Source organism: Acartia tonsa, chromosome 5, assembly GCF_053477335.1.
Source record: "Acartia tonsa isolate MP-2025a chromosome 5, ASM5347733v1, whole genome shotgun sequence".
Lineage (NCBI taxonomy): Eukaryota > Metazoa > Arthropoda > Copepoda > Calanoida > Acartiidae > Acartia > Acartia tonsa.
Genome location: NC_137264.1, coordinates 39,321,233 through 39,341,950, shown reverse-complemented (window position 1 = coordinate 39,341,950; position 20,718 = coordinate 39,321,233). Strand labels below are relative to the sequence as shown.

Genomic DNA, 20,718 nt, shown 5'->3' with positions numbered 1-20,718 from the left:
AGACAGCGAAGAAAACAATTACTTGGTACGAATCTAAAAAAAAACAAGGATGATAACATCCATAAAAGCGAAGCACTGAAACGGTAGGACAAGCGGACATTAACTCTTATATAGCGTCAGAACTAACTAATCAGAATATAAATGTATAAGAGTCGAAGCAAAATTGTAAGTAAATTTGTTGAAAAACTGCTTGATACAGGATAATGTTTATGGACAAACTTACATATTTAGGACTTGATTATAGAGTTCATTCGCTTTTAACATAATACTTTGTTGTCCCAGGATCCAACATACTAAAATCAGATCAATCGGATGATTAGATCACATAAAAATTTGTGTTTAAATAGTAAAAAAATCAACATGTTTAAAATGGACGTACGGACATTCTTGTAATGATTATAGAGTTGCTACACTTTCTAAATTGTACCTAACTACTAAAGGAATCACCATGCAAAATTTGAAATCGATAGGACAATTCTAACCTGCCTAAATTAACGAAAAAAGCTATTCGTTACGGACGGACGTACGGACGTACGGACGGACCGACCCTAATTATAGAAAAGCTTCACTTTTAAAATACATCAAATTCATTTCAGGTGTTCCTTAACACATCAAAAAGTAGAAATGTTAAAGTTATAAAAAACTACTTAATTGAAGAACATAATACCGATCATTACATTCACTTTTTGAGATTTTGTAATACGTTGTTATCTTATCTTTAGATATATGAATTACCAAATTAAGTAAATTTGATATACTTTTTTAACAGAATATTAGAACAAACAATTTTTTCATATTCTAGTTATAGAGTACCTCCGCTTTCAACAATATGATACCAGAAATGCAATAATATAGTGTTAAGTTTAAGCTATGGAAGGAATTTGAAAATTCTGTAAACAAACTTAATGATATATAAAGCTAAAATGAAAAAAAAAAGTATTTAAAAATTCTATTCTAGTTTTAAATGCAACAAAAGAAAATGTTATCCTTGTAAAAATGAGCAATATTGATCTAATTAGCGCCTGTATATAAGTTAGACCCGCTACTATATTCTTTTTCTTTTTTATTTCAGTAATAACTCATCAGTAATCTAAAAACCTTTACCAACAAATATCCACATTTTCAAGTAAAAAAATATTATAAACAAATTAGGGATTATACATTTGTACGGTCCAGGTTGACTTTGTGATTCCTTGCTTTTGTATCAAAAAAAGCCGTCTTAACTTTTTTGCTTTTTATTTAGAATAGCTAGCTGGTGCTTTTAGTACGTAGTAGATGTAAAAATTTTTATAGAATGCAGATATGCAATCGGTTTTTTGGTAGACCTCTTATTTTTGAAGTAATTTAAGTTTTTTAAAAAAATAATAAGTCGGTTTTAAGGTACTAAAACGGAACAAAAAAAAGAGAAAAAAATAGCCATAATGAACAAAAATAGTAAGATCTTTAATTTGACACCTTATTTTTTTAATTCTGTTAAGTAATTGTTAAAAAAATAAATTTTTTATAACCTCGGTGAACGAAAACTTTAAACCTAAATATTTTCTCTCACAGGCATAAAAAATATGTGTTTATATATGACTTTAGAATGAGAAAAATATTACGAATCCATTCTAAGCAAAATTGAAAAAGTTTTCTAAAAATATAATAAAAAATATAAGTTTATTTTAAGAATCATAATTTTTGGCTTTAAAGGGTTGACTTGAACAAAACATGAACAAAACCTAAACAAATGTACATACACTGTAACAGATATTTTTTAAACACAAGAAACAATAATGCATTTTTAACTGCATTGTTTTGAAGTTTATAAACAGATTGAAGCATATTTGTTCATAATTTTTCATTCTTTACATGTAATGTAAGTATCACTATTTTTATTGTAGTATCTATTGTATATATTGTATGAACATTATCCTTTTTTTTGTCAATTCTATTGGCTAAGTTTTGAGTTGAAGCTTCTTGATTTGTCAATTTTTGAGATTTTTGATTGGCTAGTTTAATAGTTACTATTAAGTGTTGCCTGTAAAAATATAATATTTTAGGCCATTTTTATTTTTTAAAGTTTTTACTTTTTTTCAATTCTGCTTAGAATGGATTCGTATTATTTTTCTGATTCTAAAGGTATATATGAACCCATATTTTTTATGTCTGTGTGAGAAATATTTAAGTTTAAAGTTTTTATTAAACCGAGGTTAAAAAAATAGATTATTTCAATAATTACTCAACAGAACTTAAAAAGTAAGGTGTCAGATTAAAGATCTTACTATTTTTGTTCATACTGGCAATTTTCTTCTTTTATTTTGTTGCGTTTTAGTACCTTAAAAACCGACTTAATTATTTTTTTTTTAAACTTAAATTACTTCAAAAATAAGAGGTCTACAAAAAAAAACCGATTGCATATCTGAATTCTATAGAAAATTTTACATCTACTACGTACTAAAGGCACCGGCTAGCTATTCTAAATAAATAGCAAAAAAGTTAAGACGCCTTCTTTATAATTCATATTTTTATTAAATGTATTTAACTATGCTAAAGTCCAATTTAGTCATTTTAGGTTAGATAAAAGTATTGATTTGGTTGTTTTTTATCATCTACAGTAAAAAAGCTTTTTCAGGAGAGCTTTGTATTTATTTTAAACAAATCAAAGGCCAAATTGCATTGAATCAGAACAAAAGCCTCAAATTGAATCCTCAACTGTAGGATTAAGCTTCAGAGGATAGTGGCGCAGCCACAATAATGATAACACAAACATAAAAGCATAAATAAATCATTATTAATCGCATGGTATTATATTAAGATAAAAATTATTGATTTTGTTAGCCCGGGCTAACAAAACAGGTAGTAAATTTAGGATTTTTATATTAATCTCCGTGGAAAATCATTATACGATGCTGTACATGATTTTCAGAATGGCTCAGAATCGGTCAGTAGTCGGATTTGAAGCTATACTGGAAAAATATTTATGATGTTTGTAAAAGCAAATAAAATTTATGTAAGATATTGTTTGAAATCCAAATATAAGGCAATCGTGCCTAGAATTTAAAAACATGTTACATAAACTCCAGGGGATACAGGGATGGAACACTGACCAATAAATTATTCTTCCAAGTGCGCCGTGTCAATTGACTCGTATGAATGCAGGTATAAAGTATAACCAACAAGTGAAATAAATCTTATGTAATATACAGGAGGAAATTAGAAAGGTCCTCAATTTTACTATATGTTGCTCCCCAACGACAGCTGAAAACCTCGTATAGGTTTCGTGATTTTTTCCGAATTAATTTTGTTATTGGTATAAGCTGGTATGAATGAGGCTGCTGTTCATGACACTGTAACGTCAGGTTAAACAACCAGATATAATAACCAGATATAATAACCAGGTATAACAACCAGAATTGTCTCCATTTCTGTCTAAACACTTCTGTACTGGGTAAAGAAACACCAAATAGACAACCAAGCTTGATTGCACGGTATTTATCTGGAAGTCATGATTGTGCATGGCATTAAGTTGTGCCTGTTGGAGGGCTAAGACATTCCCTCTACTCTAATGTCAAACGGCGGACATTTCAGCATAAGTAACAATTTTTAACTTCTCTAGTATGACGTGTTGTGGTCAAACCTCGAACTCGACAGTAAGCCAACACGATTCCAATACACTAATGCCGCTGGTTTTATTATTTAATATAATAAAATGAGTTTTAAATTCTGCCTGGAACCTTATTTTTATTCCTACTTAGTTGATAACAATTTAGAGCTGAACATTTGCAGATAACCAGCTTGAATTTTGCCTTAAGGTTTTAACAGTAACTCATATTTTTAAGAAAGATATTCCCATTACACAAACTATTAACATACATCTGACATAGCTGCAGTAGGCTAAAATTCGTTGACGAAAAGAATCATGTCAAGTAAAAAAAGATCAAATAAATTATTTCACCACTATTGCCCTTTCCATTCCTGATAAATTGGCCCTATTGCTCCCCCAAATAAAGCAACATTTTATAAATATTTCATTTCTAGTATTGTAGACATAAATAAAGGTTAATAAAACTCTGGGATATAAATGGATGAGACAATGACCGATAAATTGAGGTACATTATCCCCAATGATGATACACAAACTTAACAATTCTGTAGATTACAATTAGACGTTGAAACGTTTTAACACTCATTTAAATTAACCAACCAAAATTCAAAAAAGTCCCCAAGGTTGTAAAGCCAACGAATAAGAAAAAGGGGACACTGGGATGTTTCTTACCCTAGTTCCCAAAGTTTAACAATAACGTTTTCTTATTCGTTGGCTTAACAACTTTGGGTTCTTTTACTGAATTTCAATTGGTTAAATTATTAAGTTAAATGTTTCAACCACTAATTCTAATATACAGAAGGGGGAATTTTGTGTGTCATCATTGGGGATATACATCAATAAATCGGCCATTGTCTTATCCCTTTAGTTGTTGCACTTCATATAAACATAATTGTCCTAGTAAAATTAGATTATATTGTTTTCTTAACATTGAAATTTCACAACATTTTCTACAGTTTTGTTTACATTTGAAAATGTTTTAAATTTATTTTCTTCTGTCAAATAAATCAGATTCTATGCCATTGGATGGACATACAAACCAACAATAAATTTTAGATAGATAGATAGATAGATATATAGATAGATAGATAGATAGATAGATAGATAGATAGATAGATAGATAGATAGATAGATAGATAGATAGATAGATAGATAGATAGATAGATAGATAGATAGATAGATAGATAGATAGATAGATAGATAGATAGATAGATAGATAGATAGATAGATAGATAGATAGATAGATAGATAGATAGATAGATAGATAGATAGATAGATAGATAGATAGATAGATAGATAGATAGATAGATAGATAGATAGATAGATAGATAGATAGATAGATAGATAGATAGATAGATAAATTTATTGCATAACATTTTATCACTCTGCTGGATTAACTAATGTGTAAAGTTAGTTTCTAAGTTGTTAATTCTATAAACTGATAACAACCTATCCTCTGCCATAGTCTTAAAATACATTAACAAGGATGCCAACCAACATAAGTAGAAAAGTACGTCAAAGTGTGTTATAGAGCAGAGGTGGATTCTTTAAAAAAATTTGCCCCACTAATCGCTTAGTGGGGCAAAATTGTTTTTGGGGAAAATCCTCAGAAATCACATAAAAAATCTACAAAAATTGAATAAAATCTTATGTACATAACCCTTCTATGATTTTGTAGATTTTTTATGTGATTTTGGTGGATTTATCACGGGAAACAATTGTGCCCCACTAAGCGATTAGTAGAGCAAACTTTTTTTGAGAATCCACCTCAGATCTTCAGTGGTCATAAAAAAACAGAAGCTTGAGCTTGTTCTTAATGGATATTCAAAAGTGTCAATTTTAAAATTTTAGTAATATCTCTCAATCCAATTTATGCTCATTTTTATATTTTCTGTACAATGTATGACAACCTAAAATTGTCACCCAGTAAAAGAATGGCAGCATTTTATTTATACATATTTGTTTTTAATCCTTTTTTTCACTTCCTTATTTTATTACTTTTTCACTTCCTTATTTCATTATTTTTTCAACTATTTCTTACTTTAAACTATCCTAAAGGTTAAAACTATTTTTTTAGAAAAGAAGAAATAATCAACTTACATACAAATCTAGGATGACAACTTCCATAATCAGCGAAGTAAAGTAATTATAGAGCAGATGTTTAGTTGTCATAAAAAGAAGGGGTGAGAAATTTAGGATATATAAGTTGGAAGGAATTTTAATGTTAGAGGGAGATTTAAAATCTGCATAAAATTTTAAGGATTTTTTATAAAATCGTTTTTTGTATAATTCTTTATCTAAAAGCGGAAATACAATTTAAGTTCATAAATTTTGACCAATAGGATAGGTAGATTGGAAACTACCTGCGCTCTAATTAGTTGAATGATTTGCGACACTTAAGCTTCTCCAATCAGAGCGAAGATAATTTTCAATCCACCAATCACAGATGTCAAAATTAATTAACTTAAATTGTATTTCCGCTTTTAGATTAAGAATTATACAAAAAAATCCTTAAAATTTGATGCAGATTTCAAATCTTCCTCTAACATTAAAATTATTTCCAACTTATATATCTTAGTGAGAATATCTGATAATTTTCATTAGAAACTATGAAACCTTAGAAAAAAAGGATATAATTTTTTGTAGCATTGCCGAACGACGACCAAGTAATTATGTTGTAAGCTGAATGCTTTTCGGTAAGAGGTATCTTCACCAAAAAAACAGCAATCTTTCTTAGATAACACTAGAAATAATAACATTTCTCCTATAGCCTTACAGACAGGCGGACAAAGTGAGTTATACAAAAACTTGGTAAATATTCTATATTTTTGTCTGTGGCGAAGGTTTTTACTAACCGCTGAACCGATATGGTTCTCCCTTACAGTGACGCTTCTTGTTGATCTAGGGAAAGTTTTAACTATGTGGAGGAGGATATCTTTAATTTTCCCAAGATAAATCGCTTTTAGAAAAAAAACTCTCATTTTTTCCCTTTTTCTTTTTAAAACTGAAATTGAAAGTGTCCCTAGAGGCTTCTAGGGGCCGGGCGTAGCCTCTAGTAACAAATGAGACATTTTAAATCTACAGAAAACATGCAAGACAGCGTAAAGTGGCACCAAAAAATGACGTCATACGATGAAATAACCAATGAGAGGCCAGTATAAATTTTACCATTGGTCAATACTAGCCTCTCATTGGTCAACTTTATTGTATGACGTCATTTTTTTGGTGCCAGTTTACGCTATCTCAAAACTTGCCTGTTAAAAAAATCTTCCAATATAATGTTGAAGTTCTAATCATCAATCTTTTTGAAAGCACAAACTTTTGAATCCTTTTATTATACTATTATTAAAGAGAGGCTTTTTACAATTAAGGTTTGTACGTCACAACTTTAGGGGTTAAATTATTAGGGACAAAGATACTCTACAACTACAATCTAAATAAAATAATTTCTACTATAAATAATTGACCTAATTCAGCATCAAATTTTTTCGAGTTGTTATATTTATCAAATGAAGTTGGTATGTTTCATTGATCAATCAATTTATACTTTCTCAAAAAGTGCCTATCGAACACTGGAACCCCATCTCTATGTTTTTTTTTTCTTATGCCAAACCCCTGCGGGGTCTATATCTGCAGTGATCTGACCATGCAGGGCTATAAAGTACTCAATGTAACCTAACAACCTAAAAACTACCCCCACCCAGTAAATTTTACTTTTGTTTCAACACAAGAAGGAACGGGATTTTGTTGCTCAACAAGGCACTTAAAGTGAAGACGTCACATTTATGAGCTTTGCTTTTATGAATTTTATCATACTTTCTTTCTTTTATACTTGCATTACCCAAATAACCATCTAGCACAATCTCTTCAATATTAGTAAATCTATTACTTATAGACTGTTCATCTGTAAAATTTTTGTGGTCTTGCTTTGATGTATGTTTATGTAAAAATGTTTCTTTTTTTACAAAGCTAGATTATCATATCATACAAAGTAGTATAATACAAAGTAGCTTGATGTCTGTCCGTCTGTCCGTCTGACCGTCTGTCCGTCTGTCCGTCTGACCGTCTGTCCGTCTGTCTGTCCGTCTGTCTGTCTGTCCCTTAAGATCTCAGTAACCACTGAACTGATCGGATTCTACTCTTCAGGGAATATACCTACTGGTCCTGTGGTGGTTTTAGACTATTTTCTTGGGGGGTGGGACACCCCCAACCCCCCCAAAAATAAAAAAAACCAACCCCCCAATTTTTTTTTACATTTTTTTTGTAAAATCTCAGTAACTGCTGATCAAATTGGGCTCTACCCTTCTGGGAATATACCTACTGGTCCTCTGGTGGTTTTAAGCTATTTTCTTGGGGGGTGGGACACCCCAACCCCCCAAAAAATAAAAAAATCCCCACTTCCAAAATTTTTTTAAAAATATTTTTAAAACAAAAACCAGTAATTGGGGTGGGGGAACCCCACTGCAACATGGGGCGAAGCCCCCATGAATCCCCCCCCCCTGAAAAAAAAATCAAAATATTTTTTTTTTAATTTTAATTTTTGTGTATGCGAACAACCTAGGTCTGATTTTTACGAATTAAAATTTTTGTGTATACGGCAAACAACCTGGGTTTAATTTGTACAAATTAAAATTTTTGTGCTTAAAGGCACAACCTGGGATTAATTTCACCACAGAGTAATTAAACAAAGAATAATTTTTTGAATATTTCTATTAAGGAGGGTTGACTTTCCAAAACTATACAGGGCGAAGCCCCTAGAGGCTAGGGGCAAAGCCGCTAGTATCATACAAAGTAGTATCATACAAAGTAGTATAATACAAAGTAGCTTGTTGTCTGTCCGTCTGTCCCTTGAGATCTCGGTAACCACTGAACCGATCAGATTCTACTCTTCATGGTATATACCTATTGGTCCTGTGGTGGTTTTAAGCTATTTTCTTGGGAGATGGGACACCCCCAACCCCCCCAAAAACAAAAAAATTCTCCCCATATTTTTTTAACTTTGCTGAAGATTTCCTTGGTCCTTAATTTCGAATTTCGCCTTAATTTGTTTTGTTAATCACCTCTTGAGGCAAAGCCCCTAAAGGCTAGGGGCGAAGCCGCTAGTTTAATTCAAAGTAGAACTTTGTCTGTCTGAAGCTTAAGACACACCCACCTCCATTTTTTTCTATTTGAAAACTAAAACAAATAAGTGGGGATGGTGGAACCCCCAAAGCACCCGTGAAAAAAAAATCCCCCGTCAACTTTTATTTCGTTTTTTTACAACTTCTCAATTTTAGCAAAGATTCACAAGTGTCCTGAGTTGATTTTAGACTATTTCATATTTAGATGTAGGTCTTGGTGAGGCATTTTCTGCTCTTTGATTACAGAGTCCCTAAATTTTAGGTGCGAAGTCGCTAGTTGTTATGAAAATACAAACAACTGGCTCCCACTAGAGTTAAAGATTTTATGAAATTCAGAGACACTCTAATATAAAACTTAATTGTATTTCTATATACATATATATACTTTTCTTTCTAGTGTGAAAAAAGACTCTCTTAAATAGTAAAATTAATTTATAAGAGAGAAAAAGTATTTGTAAGACACTCTAATAAAACTCAATTATCTTTGTGTGCCTCCCTCTATTGTTAAAGTTTGTATAATAAAGCAATTAATTTTCCATCTGGCCACAAGGTGCAAAATATATGGGCTAAACTTTTATACCGAGGTGTTTACATCAACTAGCTAACTACCTCTTCAAATCTGGGGTACAATCACTGAATTGGACCAATAGTGCCACAGCAGTGTAAGAACTACATTATTGGTCAAAATATGCACATTTTGGAACATGTTGTTTTTCATTTCATCCATATAATAAATTTTTTTAAATCATTTATTATCATGGAATTGAATCAACAAGAAATTCTACTATAGAAATGAATGTATCTATCTAAATCAATATAGCTATTTCTTGGGAGATGGTTGATACCTAATTAGAATCAGGACTTATAGTAGGCAGGGATATAAAGGAATAAGATAAAAAATGGGTGTAAATCCCCAATGATGATATACTAAACTACCCCTTCTGTACATTACAGTCTTCCAACCAATCAAATTCAATAAAAGTCCCCGAAGTTGTTAAGCTAACAATTAAGAAAACGTTAGTTTAAAACTTTGGGGACTAGGGTAATAAAAAGCCCACTGTCCCCTTCCTCCCTACATATAGTAGGTTAAATTCAGTCCAAATGTTTTGTAGAATACCTGGGCTATAAAAAAAAGAATATCTTGTGCGGACACCTCGAAAGTTTGTTTAAAAAGTGCGGTAATATTTCAACTATTAGTTACCCAAATACTTAAGGGAAGTGGAGTTTAAAGCACTCAATGTTCAATAACTTATAACATAAAAGTAAAATCCGATTTTTATATTGATTAATGTATATTTTTATTGGGCTTAGCTTGTCCAATAGAGTAGTGGTTAGCGCACTACGCTATGGTTAGGAAATTCTTAATTTAAGTCCCCTCACAGACTTTGCACTTGGTTGACAAATACTTTTGCAAATTGTCAGATTATAATCACGCAACCTTCCCTGAGATATACTTAGGTTGTAAGGAGGGAAATATGTAGGAAGTTAGGATTTTACTAATCAAGCAACTTTAATTATGCTTTCCCTCGTCCATGCTCTTCATTTATAAGAGAGTGTCATCAATTAGGGTGACTTTTTATGAAACTAGCGGCTACGCCCCTAGAAAATAATTATAAACCTTCCCGGGACCTATGAGAAGCTACCCATTTAAGGAGAACACGATCGGTTCAGCGGTTAGCGAGATCCTTCGGTACAAACACACAGATACACAGACAAACATCCTGTTACTTTAGTATAAGAATATCTACCAAAACCATAGATCAGGGTGATGTATTTTCCACGAAAATTGTGGGTATGCTAGCAATTAATGTAACATGTAGAATACACTCAACTGTGCGTAAAGCTGGTAAATTTAAATGATTCTTACTTCTAGTCTCTGTGTGCATCTGAATTTTATCTCAGAGAATCAGGGCTACATAGAATATCTCGTTCATTTATCTCCGTTTTGCAATTGTTTATATGTTGAAGGGTTAGTAATAAAATTGAAACATCTCCAGCATTACTGCCAGTCAGAAAGAAGGACAGACAGACACGAACACATGTAGAGTATGGTCGCTAACAAAATGACAAAGCATCTTAGGTTTATTTCTGTTATGAAATAATTTTGACAATTTTAAAACAATGCAATGGTGTGTTTAATATTAGTCTTAAAGGTTTAGAAGCATAAAGCATTACTAACAGGAGCCTCGTCAACTGTAACTCTGAAAAGAAACATTATTTATATTCTTATATATATAAAAGCAACAGGATGTTTGTCTGTCTGTACGTCTATGAGCCTGTGTATGTGTACCTGCTGTATAGATATAGATTTTTTAACAATAAAGTTTCTTATAGGTTCAGATAAGGTATATTACTTTTTTTCGATACTTTAAAAAATATCCCTCATAATACCTTAAGTGCACCTATCAAGTCATATTAAAGAATTAAAGAACATTTTTGTTTTACCCTTGGGTTTAACATTATCAATGTTACATTTGATACGTAGTAGCTGCGCTATTTATCAAGAATGACAACATCCTTAAAAGCGAATCTCGGAAATGGAAGGACAAACGAACATAAACACTTGCTTAAGCCTAAACAAAAGGACAAGGGCATACTTTATTTTTTAGGACTTGATTATAGAGATGCTTTCCTTGTATCATTGTACCTTGTTGTAATCAGAATCATTATACCAAAAATTAGATGAATCGGATAATTTTAACATACAATGTTTCAAATGGACGCACGGACTTTATGGTAACGATTATAGAGTTGCTGCGCTTTCTAAGTCATACCTAAATTTATAGGAATCATCATGCAAAGTTTGAAATCGATATGATAATTCTAAACTGTTTAAATTAACAAGCTAACCGTTGTGGACGGACGTTAATTATAGAATACTATCACTTTTTAAAAAAATTTATGAAAACGATAAGAAAATTTTATCTAAACTTACTTTAGTATTGAATATTCAGACTGCCATTCAGCTTTGCAGGTTTTCACAGATATCTAAAGAAAAATATAGTAATTTTTTAAAGCTCCATCTTCTAATTACATTTGAAAACTAAAAAATATCACCTTACTAAAATTAGCTTTATAATAAGAAGTGTTACATTTTATTCTTCATAAAAAAATCTTTTACAGAACTTGTAGTATTTTGAAGTAGATGTTCATTTTTGAGGTTTTTACGCTATTATGAATATTTATCTAAAACCCAAGGATTTAAAAACCAAGACAATAGACAATAACTTGAGATGGATTCTTAAAAAATTTGCCCCACTAATCGCTTAGTTGGGCAAAATTGTTTTCATGAAAAATCCACCAAAATCACATTAAAAATCTACAAAAATTAAACAAAATCCTAGAAAGGTTATGAACATAAGATTTTATTTAATTTTTGTAGATTTTTAATGTTATTTTGGTGGTTTTTTCTCAAAAACAATTTTGCCCCACTAAGCGATTAGTGGGGCAAATTTTTTTTTAAGAATCAACCTTTGATGTATATCCATTATGATTATGATGATATACAATCACCCATTCTGTAGATTTAAACAATTAGACACTCAACTTAATGAACCAGCCAATCAAAATATGTTAAAACGTTTTTATAAAACATTGGGTACAACTGTCCAATGTGCCCCTACCTCCGTGTCCCAAACCTGTTTGAATACCTTTACTGGAAGATAAAGTTTACATTTGTATCTATGTGAGTATAGATACACAACATCAGATTTTACATCCAGGTCTATTGTTTTACTATCCTCCTGAAATAAGAATCATTATGTATATGAGAAGCCAGGCATCTAAAAGAAAAGACATTGGCCGATAGATGGTAAATACACCCCCAATGATGATACACAAAATTATCCCTTCTTTAGATTACAATTAGTGGTTGAACGTTTAGACACAAAATTTAATAAACCAACCAATAAAAATTCAATCAACGTCCCCAAAGTTGTTAATCCAACAGATAAGATAACTTTATTTTAAACCTTTAGGGACTAGTGTGATAAACAGCCATTGTCCCCTTGCTCATAAACTTTACCCCACCCCCTCTGAACTTTAATAATTATTTCCTTTTAGTTAATTATCATATCGTATTATAGTAGACAGCTTTCCGTGGATATGTTCCTGATAGCTGGCAATCTGCAAATTTTCCAAGTTACCAGCAATGACAGAAGGTTACTGGCTTACAGGAGTTTTTACCCCATAGGTACCCTTTTTCACAATTTCTTAGGGGGTAAACAGCAACAATTAATAAGGGACAGTAATTTCAATTATTTTATGTGCATTCCTAATAGAGGTGGGGGAAGGATTTAAGAAAGTGGGAAATTTACCTTTAAATTTAACTGTTTCTATCTTAATATCCACTTTCGCGCCAAAATTTGGGTGGTTCTCTTTATTTTTATAATATATCAAAAAGGGAGAAGGGGAGATACATTCGTAATTTTAATCATATTAATTAATAAATTATTTTTTTCTAAGTGAGGCTCTCAAATCAAACAGTAAAACCAACGATTTGAACGCCTATAGAATGCAAAACTTAATACCCTGTAACCTGTAATAACCTAATTATAAAAAAGTGCCGCGGCCAGATTTGATGGTTTAGTGGGGGGGGGGGGGGGGGGGGGTGGTAGGGGGGGGGGAAGCCAAAATTTTTAAAATTGAAAAAAAAATTTAAGAGGATAACACCAACAATTCTAGTGGCGTAACTGTGACATACAGACCATGATAAGAAAAGCTTCACTCTTAATAATTCAATGGTAGATATTAATTTGAATGAAACCATGAAGGTAATTAGATTATGGCGGGAGATTTTTATTTCAAATAATTCTATTCCCTCCCCTTTTTAGACTTTCCAATTAACTAAAATAGTTAAAAACCTTACCAGGACCTATTACCCTTAAAGTTTTTCCTGGCTACTTTTATATTGTTACTTTTTAAGCCTACCTAAATGTTGTATTATTAACTGTAGGTAAAAATCAGAAATACGGAATATTTATCATATTTGTCTTGTCTCACCCCCCCCCCCCCCCCCCCTCTGTCTAATTCATTATTTACATTTGATCAGTTTAAGGTTTTTAATTTACTATAAATTGTTGTAGAACGGGAGAACTCCCCCAATTAGTACAGAGAAACACAACTACCCTCCCACCCCCCACCACATCAGACAAACATGCCAAAAAAGCCACTTCGAGTAGAGTGAATCTTATCAACCTCTAATTGTGGGGTAAGTGTAATAAAAGGGAAATGGGAATTAAAAAGGGAAATATTGTTTTTTAACAGGAATATTTCAAACATGCCAGTGGCCAGGAATATGCATAAATTGCCAGCAACCAGGAAAGTTAAACATTGGTAGCTCCAGCAATATTTCTTGTTATGCTAGATCCAGGAAGCTTCTAATATTGCCAGGAAACAGGAAGCATTCGTTACCAGCAATATTTTACCATGAACTGCAGTAGATCCCAAAAAAAACTATAAGATTAAAATAAAACCATTTTTTCCCCGAGGGTTCGAAGGCCTGGCTAACAAATCTGTTTTTTTTCTTATTATTATTCTATTTCATTACTCGTGGAAACATGTCTGTAATACGATGCAATACGTTATTTTTCAGTATTTTTCCTTTTGAAATCTATACAATTGAAAGTAGGGTGGATCGACTCCCACCATAACCCCCCCCCCCCCCCCACCCTTAAAGGCCCCTATAGTCCTCTAGGGGCGTAACCGCTAGTGAAAAATAAAGATATAAAGATAGATACCTGGAGTAAATGAAATTTTATTGTTAGAATATTCTTCTCCAAAACTTTCCCAACAGCATAGGAACCTCCCTAAAAAGAAAAAAAGAAACGGTTCTTTCATACAAAGGATCTGTTGAGCACTGACAACCCAACCGTTTTATTTTTGAAAATAAGGGTATTGTAAGCTTTTTATAGTGCCAATAAAAATGCCGTAATGCTGGCCTACCATTGGTCAATTAAAACGTATACAGGCCTGCAATTGGTTATTATGTCTGTGTATTGGCCTATCATTGGTCATTTATATTGTATGACGTCATATTTTTAAAGGCATTATAAACAGCATGAGGGTATGATAGTCTACAAATACCCCTGCTTATATGTACATGTGGTTTCCTGATATTGCGGGACTACCCAGTAATCAATATAACCAAACCTCACATAAAGTAATAAACAAAAAAATTAATTTTTAGTTCTTAAAAAGTTACTTTGTGAAAAAATCGCCGCAAATTTATTGGTATATTACTTGACAAAAATTAATCCATAAATTGATGAAAAAGCATGTTTAAATTAATTGGGCAGGAATTTAACAAGGTATATAATTAGTAAAACAATAAATATTATGCCTAAATTTATATTCCCATTAAAATAAAACAAAACTGAATCGCCTTAAACCTGGAAAACTTCAGACTGACATTCTTGTCTTGGATCTTCATCATACAATTCATCCTCTGTGGCTTCTAGTAGAAACTCTTTCTCAAACTCTTCATAGCTGTACAAATTTACCCTAAACAACTGTAAAATTAACAAGGAATCTTTTGGAAGGAATCATAGTTAATATAATAGAAAATCAGAACCACAAAAAAAGAATAATATTTTAAAAAATATCCATAAAAATAAATCTCAGAAACGATAAGATAAACGAGCATTAAGGTCGTCTTCCCTTATTAAAAATTTAGAAGAGCAACAATTCAAGTTAAAAGTTTAAATGTGAAGAATAATAATAAGAAAAGTTTCAGTAAAGAAAGAATTCTTGGAACAGGAATTACTTAACTCAAGCTTTTAATTATTAGATTATTGGTTAGATTTGATAAATTTTATTTTTAAAAATCTTAAATTCATGTAAGTTGTGTACTTGTGTGAATTAGACTTTAACAAAGTGGTCGACAACCACGTAAGAAACACATAGAACCTTTGAAGATTATAATTAGACTTAAAGTTTAGCAAACTCAATCATGCAAAGAATCTACAAAAGCCGGCAACAAAAAGCGGTTTTTTTGCCGGATAAAAAAACAAAATGGCGGCCACTCAGCTTTGATTTGAAATAATATGAAACTGTTTGATATTTACCTTTCTTCTTCATATAAAAGTTTATGTTTATTCTTGGTAGGACTTCCAATATCATGTTCATCTCCCTTCCTATATTATTAAGACATTTTATCAATTTAAAGACTTCTATCTGTTACACGGGTCAGATACATCCAGGAGGAGGGGGAAAGGGTTGCTCCCCTTCTATCAGATTTAAATGTTTTTTAAATTGTTTTAAATGTTTTTAGATCTTGCACCTCCCACCCCCCCCCCCCCCGATTAAAAAAAATTCAGAGGAGATAATTTTTTTACTAATCTAACAACCATTTGACTGTGGCAAAGATTTGACATAATATAATAATTTCTTTAACCCTTACAGATCGGGCCCCAATTCCCACCTTAATAGATCGAGGGGGGGGGGTCATATTGACCCCCCCCCCTCTATCTCGGCTCCTGTTACAGTTAGAGACATAAAAATTTTAGAGAAAATTACTTTTTCTAGTCATAGCGGTCAGACCGCTCCTTAGCCGCTTTTTAGCGGCCAGCCGCTAAATATTAAAACAGCTGTAGAGAGGCCAATTTTGCAGCTAGGATAACCAAATTTTAGGACGAACTTTTATTTTTCATAACAAAAAAAAATACTTTTTCTGATCATCGCTGAAAAACGGCAAATAACGGAAACCGCTATTTTCGGCGGTTACGGCGGTAAAACGGCGGTTGGCAGCGCCAATTAATATTTTTATCTGTTTATTGTTGCTTAAGGATTTACCAAAAAAATTATAGGTCTCTAGCTGTAATAGAAGCCACGATATTCATGATATATGTCTGTAGTAAAAGCCGGACAAAAATCGGTCATAAAGTCGGTCAGGGAGCAGTCAAACGGTCATAACATCACTTTTCTTAGAAGGTCATTGATATCTAAGTATTCACCAAAAAAAAATTTAGGTTTTTACCTTATACACAAAAGTCATAATGTAGAAATTAAGATTTATTTAGAATTTTTTCTAAATTTGGTGCCACCTAACCGACTTTGACCGGACGCCACGACCGACACAGACCAGATATCCTTATAAGATCAACGCTTGCCGACGTATAATTACTAAACTTAAAAAGTCATGAAGTCACAATTCTCTATCTTACCTAAAAAAAATGACATTGAAAAAACTAGAGGGGGGGGGGGTCAATATGACCCCCCCCCCCCCGATCTGTAAGGGTTAAAGACAGATTTTTTGTCAATTACATTTTGTAAAAACAGTAGATGCATTCTAAACCTGATAAATGTAAAGATATCTTTTAAAATCTACGTAAGTTTTAAACACATATTCCTTTGTCTGAATAGAATGATAATGACCTCTTGGGGTCTTAGTGACGCTACGGGTACAAATTCTCTCTACGCCACCTTGAATCTAGTGTAACGCAGTCAGTCACCCAGGGTATTAAGTAAGGTAACACCCATTAGACATTCAACTCTTTGATTGCACGACCTTCGTCTAGATGTCCTAACAGTGGATAATAATGAGACCTGCCTGTTTTGAACCAAGACATTCCCCCTTCTCTAACTATTTTTGTCGAGCACCTGACATAGCAGCAGTAGGAACCATTTTCAACGTCCTTAGTTATGGCGCTGTGTCAGGCTAAGATTTGAACTTAACACCTTTCCTACGTGTTACGCCACAGTCGCGGGTTAAATCAATTTGGAATACCTTATGACAAATTGTGAGCAAGGTTGAGATGGAGTTTTATTTTCATCTTTTGAAGTATCCTTGTTTATTCTTGTCTCATTAACCCTGCCAAATTTTAAAATTGTTGAAATATCTTATTTTCATTTAATGATTTACACAGTTTTTTATTGAGAACTGATAAAATCATAGCTGTACCTTCCTACTTTATATGAACACTACTTTCTGCAACCCTAGCAAAAAGCGTACGGAGGGGACTAGGGTATAGACTGAAACCATCCCAAGACTTAAAAATTCAAATAATACAGCCTAAAACTATCCCAGGACCTAAGTCAGGCATCTCCAAAATTTACAAGATGATCAGTTCTAAAAATATGTCTTTGCATTTTTGAATTTTTAAAAAAGACTGACTAGGAAGTAAAGAATATGTCAAAGTTAATTTTAAAGATAAAATAGGTCAAATTTTATTATTAAGAGGCAAGTCACAGGTTGCCTTTTTTTGATGTATTTAATTTATTATTTTTCATTTGTCTACAATTTTCAAAAATTAATAAACCCATTCTTAGTCTTTGTTATTTCTCTTTGTTTGTCTAAACAATCACGAAACAAGCACATATCATTTAACCATTAACGACAAGAAAATTGAAATTGAATTACCCAATTTTTTGAACTCCAAGCATATCACATACTTTCTCCACTCCATTCGAGGGTAGAAAATCCTCCATTTTTAATCTGCAAAGGTTATCAAATTGGAAAATTAGAAAAACAATTTGGAATTTTAATTTTAAATGATTTAATAGTATTACATTTTATTGTATATTGGGAAAAATAACACACTTTTAAATATTCTTTTCTTAGTGTTTTTTTAATTGAAACATTTACAAATCATTTTTAAAAAATAAGCATGCGCATAGAAAATAAGAAAATAATGACGATACTTAATTATACAAAAGTTATTTTGGTGCTTTCAGTAAAAGTGCCTGTCGAGAACTGAGGTGAATTCTTAAAAATATTTTCCCCACTAAAATCAGTGAGGCAAACTAAAAATTTAGAGTGGATAATTTTGCCTCACTAAAATTTTAGTGAGGCAAACTGATTTTAGTGGGTCAAAAGTTTTTTTAAGAATTCACCTCTGAACTATCAAACCACCCCACCCCTTACTTTGTAATAATAAGAAATGAGTAGTCATTTTTCTCCTGCTTAATTCCTGCCAGGCCTATGCCCACGATGCTCCAACCCTGCGGGCTACCCAATAACGAATTAAAAATTAACGGCTGAGTTATTTAAATACTTCAGGGTTAAAAAATTAAACGACATCATCAGTGGAGAGAAAGTGAACAAATTCTTTGTAGTTGACAACCTTGGTGGCAGGATCCAGTGCAGCGTTACAGAACTCCTGGACCTCTTCCTGTAACAACAAGTATAATTACTCAGGGGCACAGAATAACAAGATTATTACAGCTTATTTCATCATTTAAAGGTACGCCTTTCAGAAGGATTTAGAGTCAACAAACCTAACAATTTTAAAATAACAATGTTTTAAAGAATAGAATAGTTTAATTTTTTAGTTACAACTTTTATCAGAAAATTAAGCTACTCCCAAATAATATAAAATCTTCCCCGAACCTAGTAGAGGCTTGTAAAAGGAAGTCTGCAAGAAATACCACGGTTTAACTGCTGAAAGACTGCCACAAGTAGACCCAATACCCCAAATTTGAAGCCTTCAGCTTCAATAACAAAAAAGTTCTAGGCATTTTAAAATGACATTTTATGTACAATGAAAATTTTGAAAGATTTTCAATGGGTAATGCTCATGTTAGAAATAAAATTGTTGTACTGAGAGTTCTGTAGTATTTCCAGCCAATCACAGCTGAGCTTTCATTAGTTTCATTTGTTTCAGCCTCGATTTTTTGTTTACAAGCGCAATTTAAACCTATTTTTTTCCAGAGATTTTGAATATGGAATGTGGTGTTTTTATTGAAAAAATGTAATCAGTTACTGGCAATCTAAGTTTCTGACAAAGATAAGGTTATAATTTTGCTTCTAGGCGACGTAATTTGATATTGTTTTTTCTATTATGAGCAATGGAAATCTTTCAAAAGTTTCAATGTGGATGACATGTAATTTTGAAATGCATAGAACTTTTTTGTTATTAAAGCTGAAGGCTTCAAATTTGAAGTATTTGCTCTACTTGTGACAGTCTTTCAGCAGTTAAAGCGTGGTATTACTTGCAGGCTTCCTTTAAGTAGAACCATACAACTTAACAACTTTTTTTTAAGTTGTTATAGTTTTTGCGAATGGGAAAAAAACATTTCCAGTTATGATTTAATAAGCTAGATTTGGCATATGCATATACACTTTGCTTTTTCTAGAGAGAGAGGGGACAATGGGCTGTTTATTACACTAGTCCCCAAAGTTTTATAATACCGTTTTCTTATTCGTTGGCTTAACAACTTTGGAGACTATTGGTTGGTTCAATAAGTTTAGTGTTCAAAAGTTTCAACTACTTATTTTAATCTACAGATAGGATAAATTTGCGCACCAGCATTAAAGATGTACATCGTATTATCGGCCATTGTCTTCACCCTTTAGATCCATGGCTTTTCCGGTTCCAGGACAAATGCAGGAGTCCCAAACGTCGGAGTGGACAAACGCAGGAGTGTTAAAATATTACTTTAATTAAGTATTTCTATACAGATTAGGTTAGGTTAAGATATGAATGTACAAATAAGCCCCCCGCAGGGGTTAGGTATTTAAAAAACTATAAGATGGTCTAAAATAGGCTTGGTTAGGTTAGGTGTCCACTCCATCGTTTGGGACTCCAGTTTTGTCCTAGGACACTTTTATTCAGACCTATGAAACCAACATACCTGAGTAAATCTTTCCCCTTCTTCAGATAAAATTTTGGATATCTTTGCCTCCTCCATGTGACCAAGATTTTCTAAAACAAATAAAAGATCACACAAATATGACATCAGGATTTGGGGGGGTAAATACCCCCTCCTAAATGGTTGGGGGTGTCCAGTAAGAGATATAAGTTTTCCGGAATTGTAATGTAGGGAGTAGATTTGAAATCTGCATCAAATTTTAAGGATTTTTTATAAAATTCGTTTTTTCTATAATTCTTTATCTAAAAGCGGAAATACAAATCAAGTTAATTAATTTTGGCATCTGTGATTGGTGGATTTAAAAAATCTGCGCTCTGATTGGATGTCGTACATCATTCAACCAATTAGAGCGGAGGTAGTTTAAAATCCACCTATCCTATTGGTCAAAATTAATTAACTTAAAATGTATTTTCGCTTTTAGAT

The 20,718-nt window shown here is 32.3% G+C and overlaps 2 protein-coding genes across 2 annotated transcripts in view; both read right to left on the bottom strand.

The window, feature by feature from the left end:
• Positions 1-10,757: 10,757 nt before the first annotated feature.
• On the bottom strand, positions 10,758-18,146 carry LOC145319476 (uncharacterized). Its single transcript, XM_080161622.1, has 8 exons — positions 18,065-18,146; positions 17,432-17,515; positions 15,771-15,839; positions 15,096-15,207; positions 14,445-14,513; positions 12,357-12,449; positions 11,642-11,694; positions 10,758-10,907 (listed from the first exon to the last, which is right to left on the bottom strand). Exons 1-8 carry the CDS (start codon positions 18,130-18,132, stop codon positions 10,862-10,864), a joined length of 594 nt encoding a protein of 197 aa, XP_080017748.1. The 5' UTR covers positions 18,133-18,146; the 3' UTR covers positions 10,758-10,861.
• The window catches only part of LOC145319477 (dynein regulatory complex protein 8-like), a 26,810-nt gene continuing 24,223 nt past the window's right edge, over positions 18,132-20,718 (bottom strand). The window contains exons 6-7 of the mRNA XM_080161624.1: positions 20,278-20,348; positions 18,132-18,815 (exon numbers count right to left, since the gene is read on the bottom strand). Coding sequence (XP_080017750.1) covers positions 18,714-18,815; positions 20,278-20,348 — 173 coding nt within the window. The 3' untranslated portion in view covers positions 18,132-18,713. The remainder of the gene's footprint in view (positions 18,816-20,277; positions 20,349-20,718) is intronic.

Bases quoted from the DNA above. Each gene is read 5' to 3' on its own strand.
- LOC145319476 (XM_080161622.1), bottom strand. From the start codon at position 18,132: ATGGAGGATTTTCTACCCTCGAATGGAGTGGAGAAAGTATGTGATATG. The intron at 12,450-14,444 runs GTATCTATCTTT...TTCTTATTTCAG, and splicing joins TAAAATTTCATTTACTCCAG to GAGGATAGTAAAACAATAGA. The intron at 11,695-12,356 runs GTATTCAAACAG...ATTTTTCTTTAG, and splicing joins AACTTTATCTTCCAGTAAAG to ATATCTGTGAAAACCTGCAA.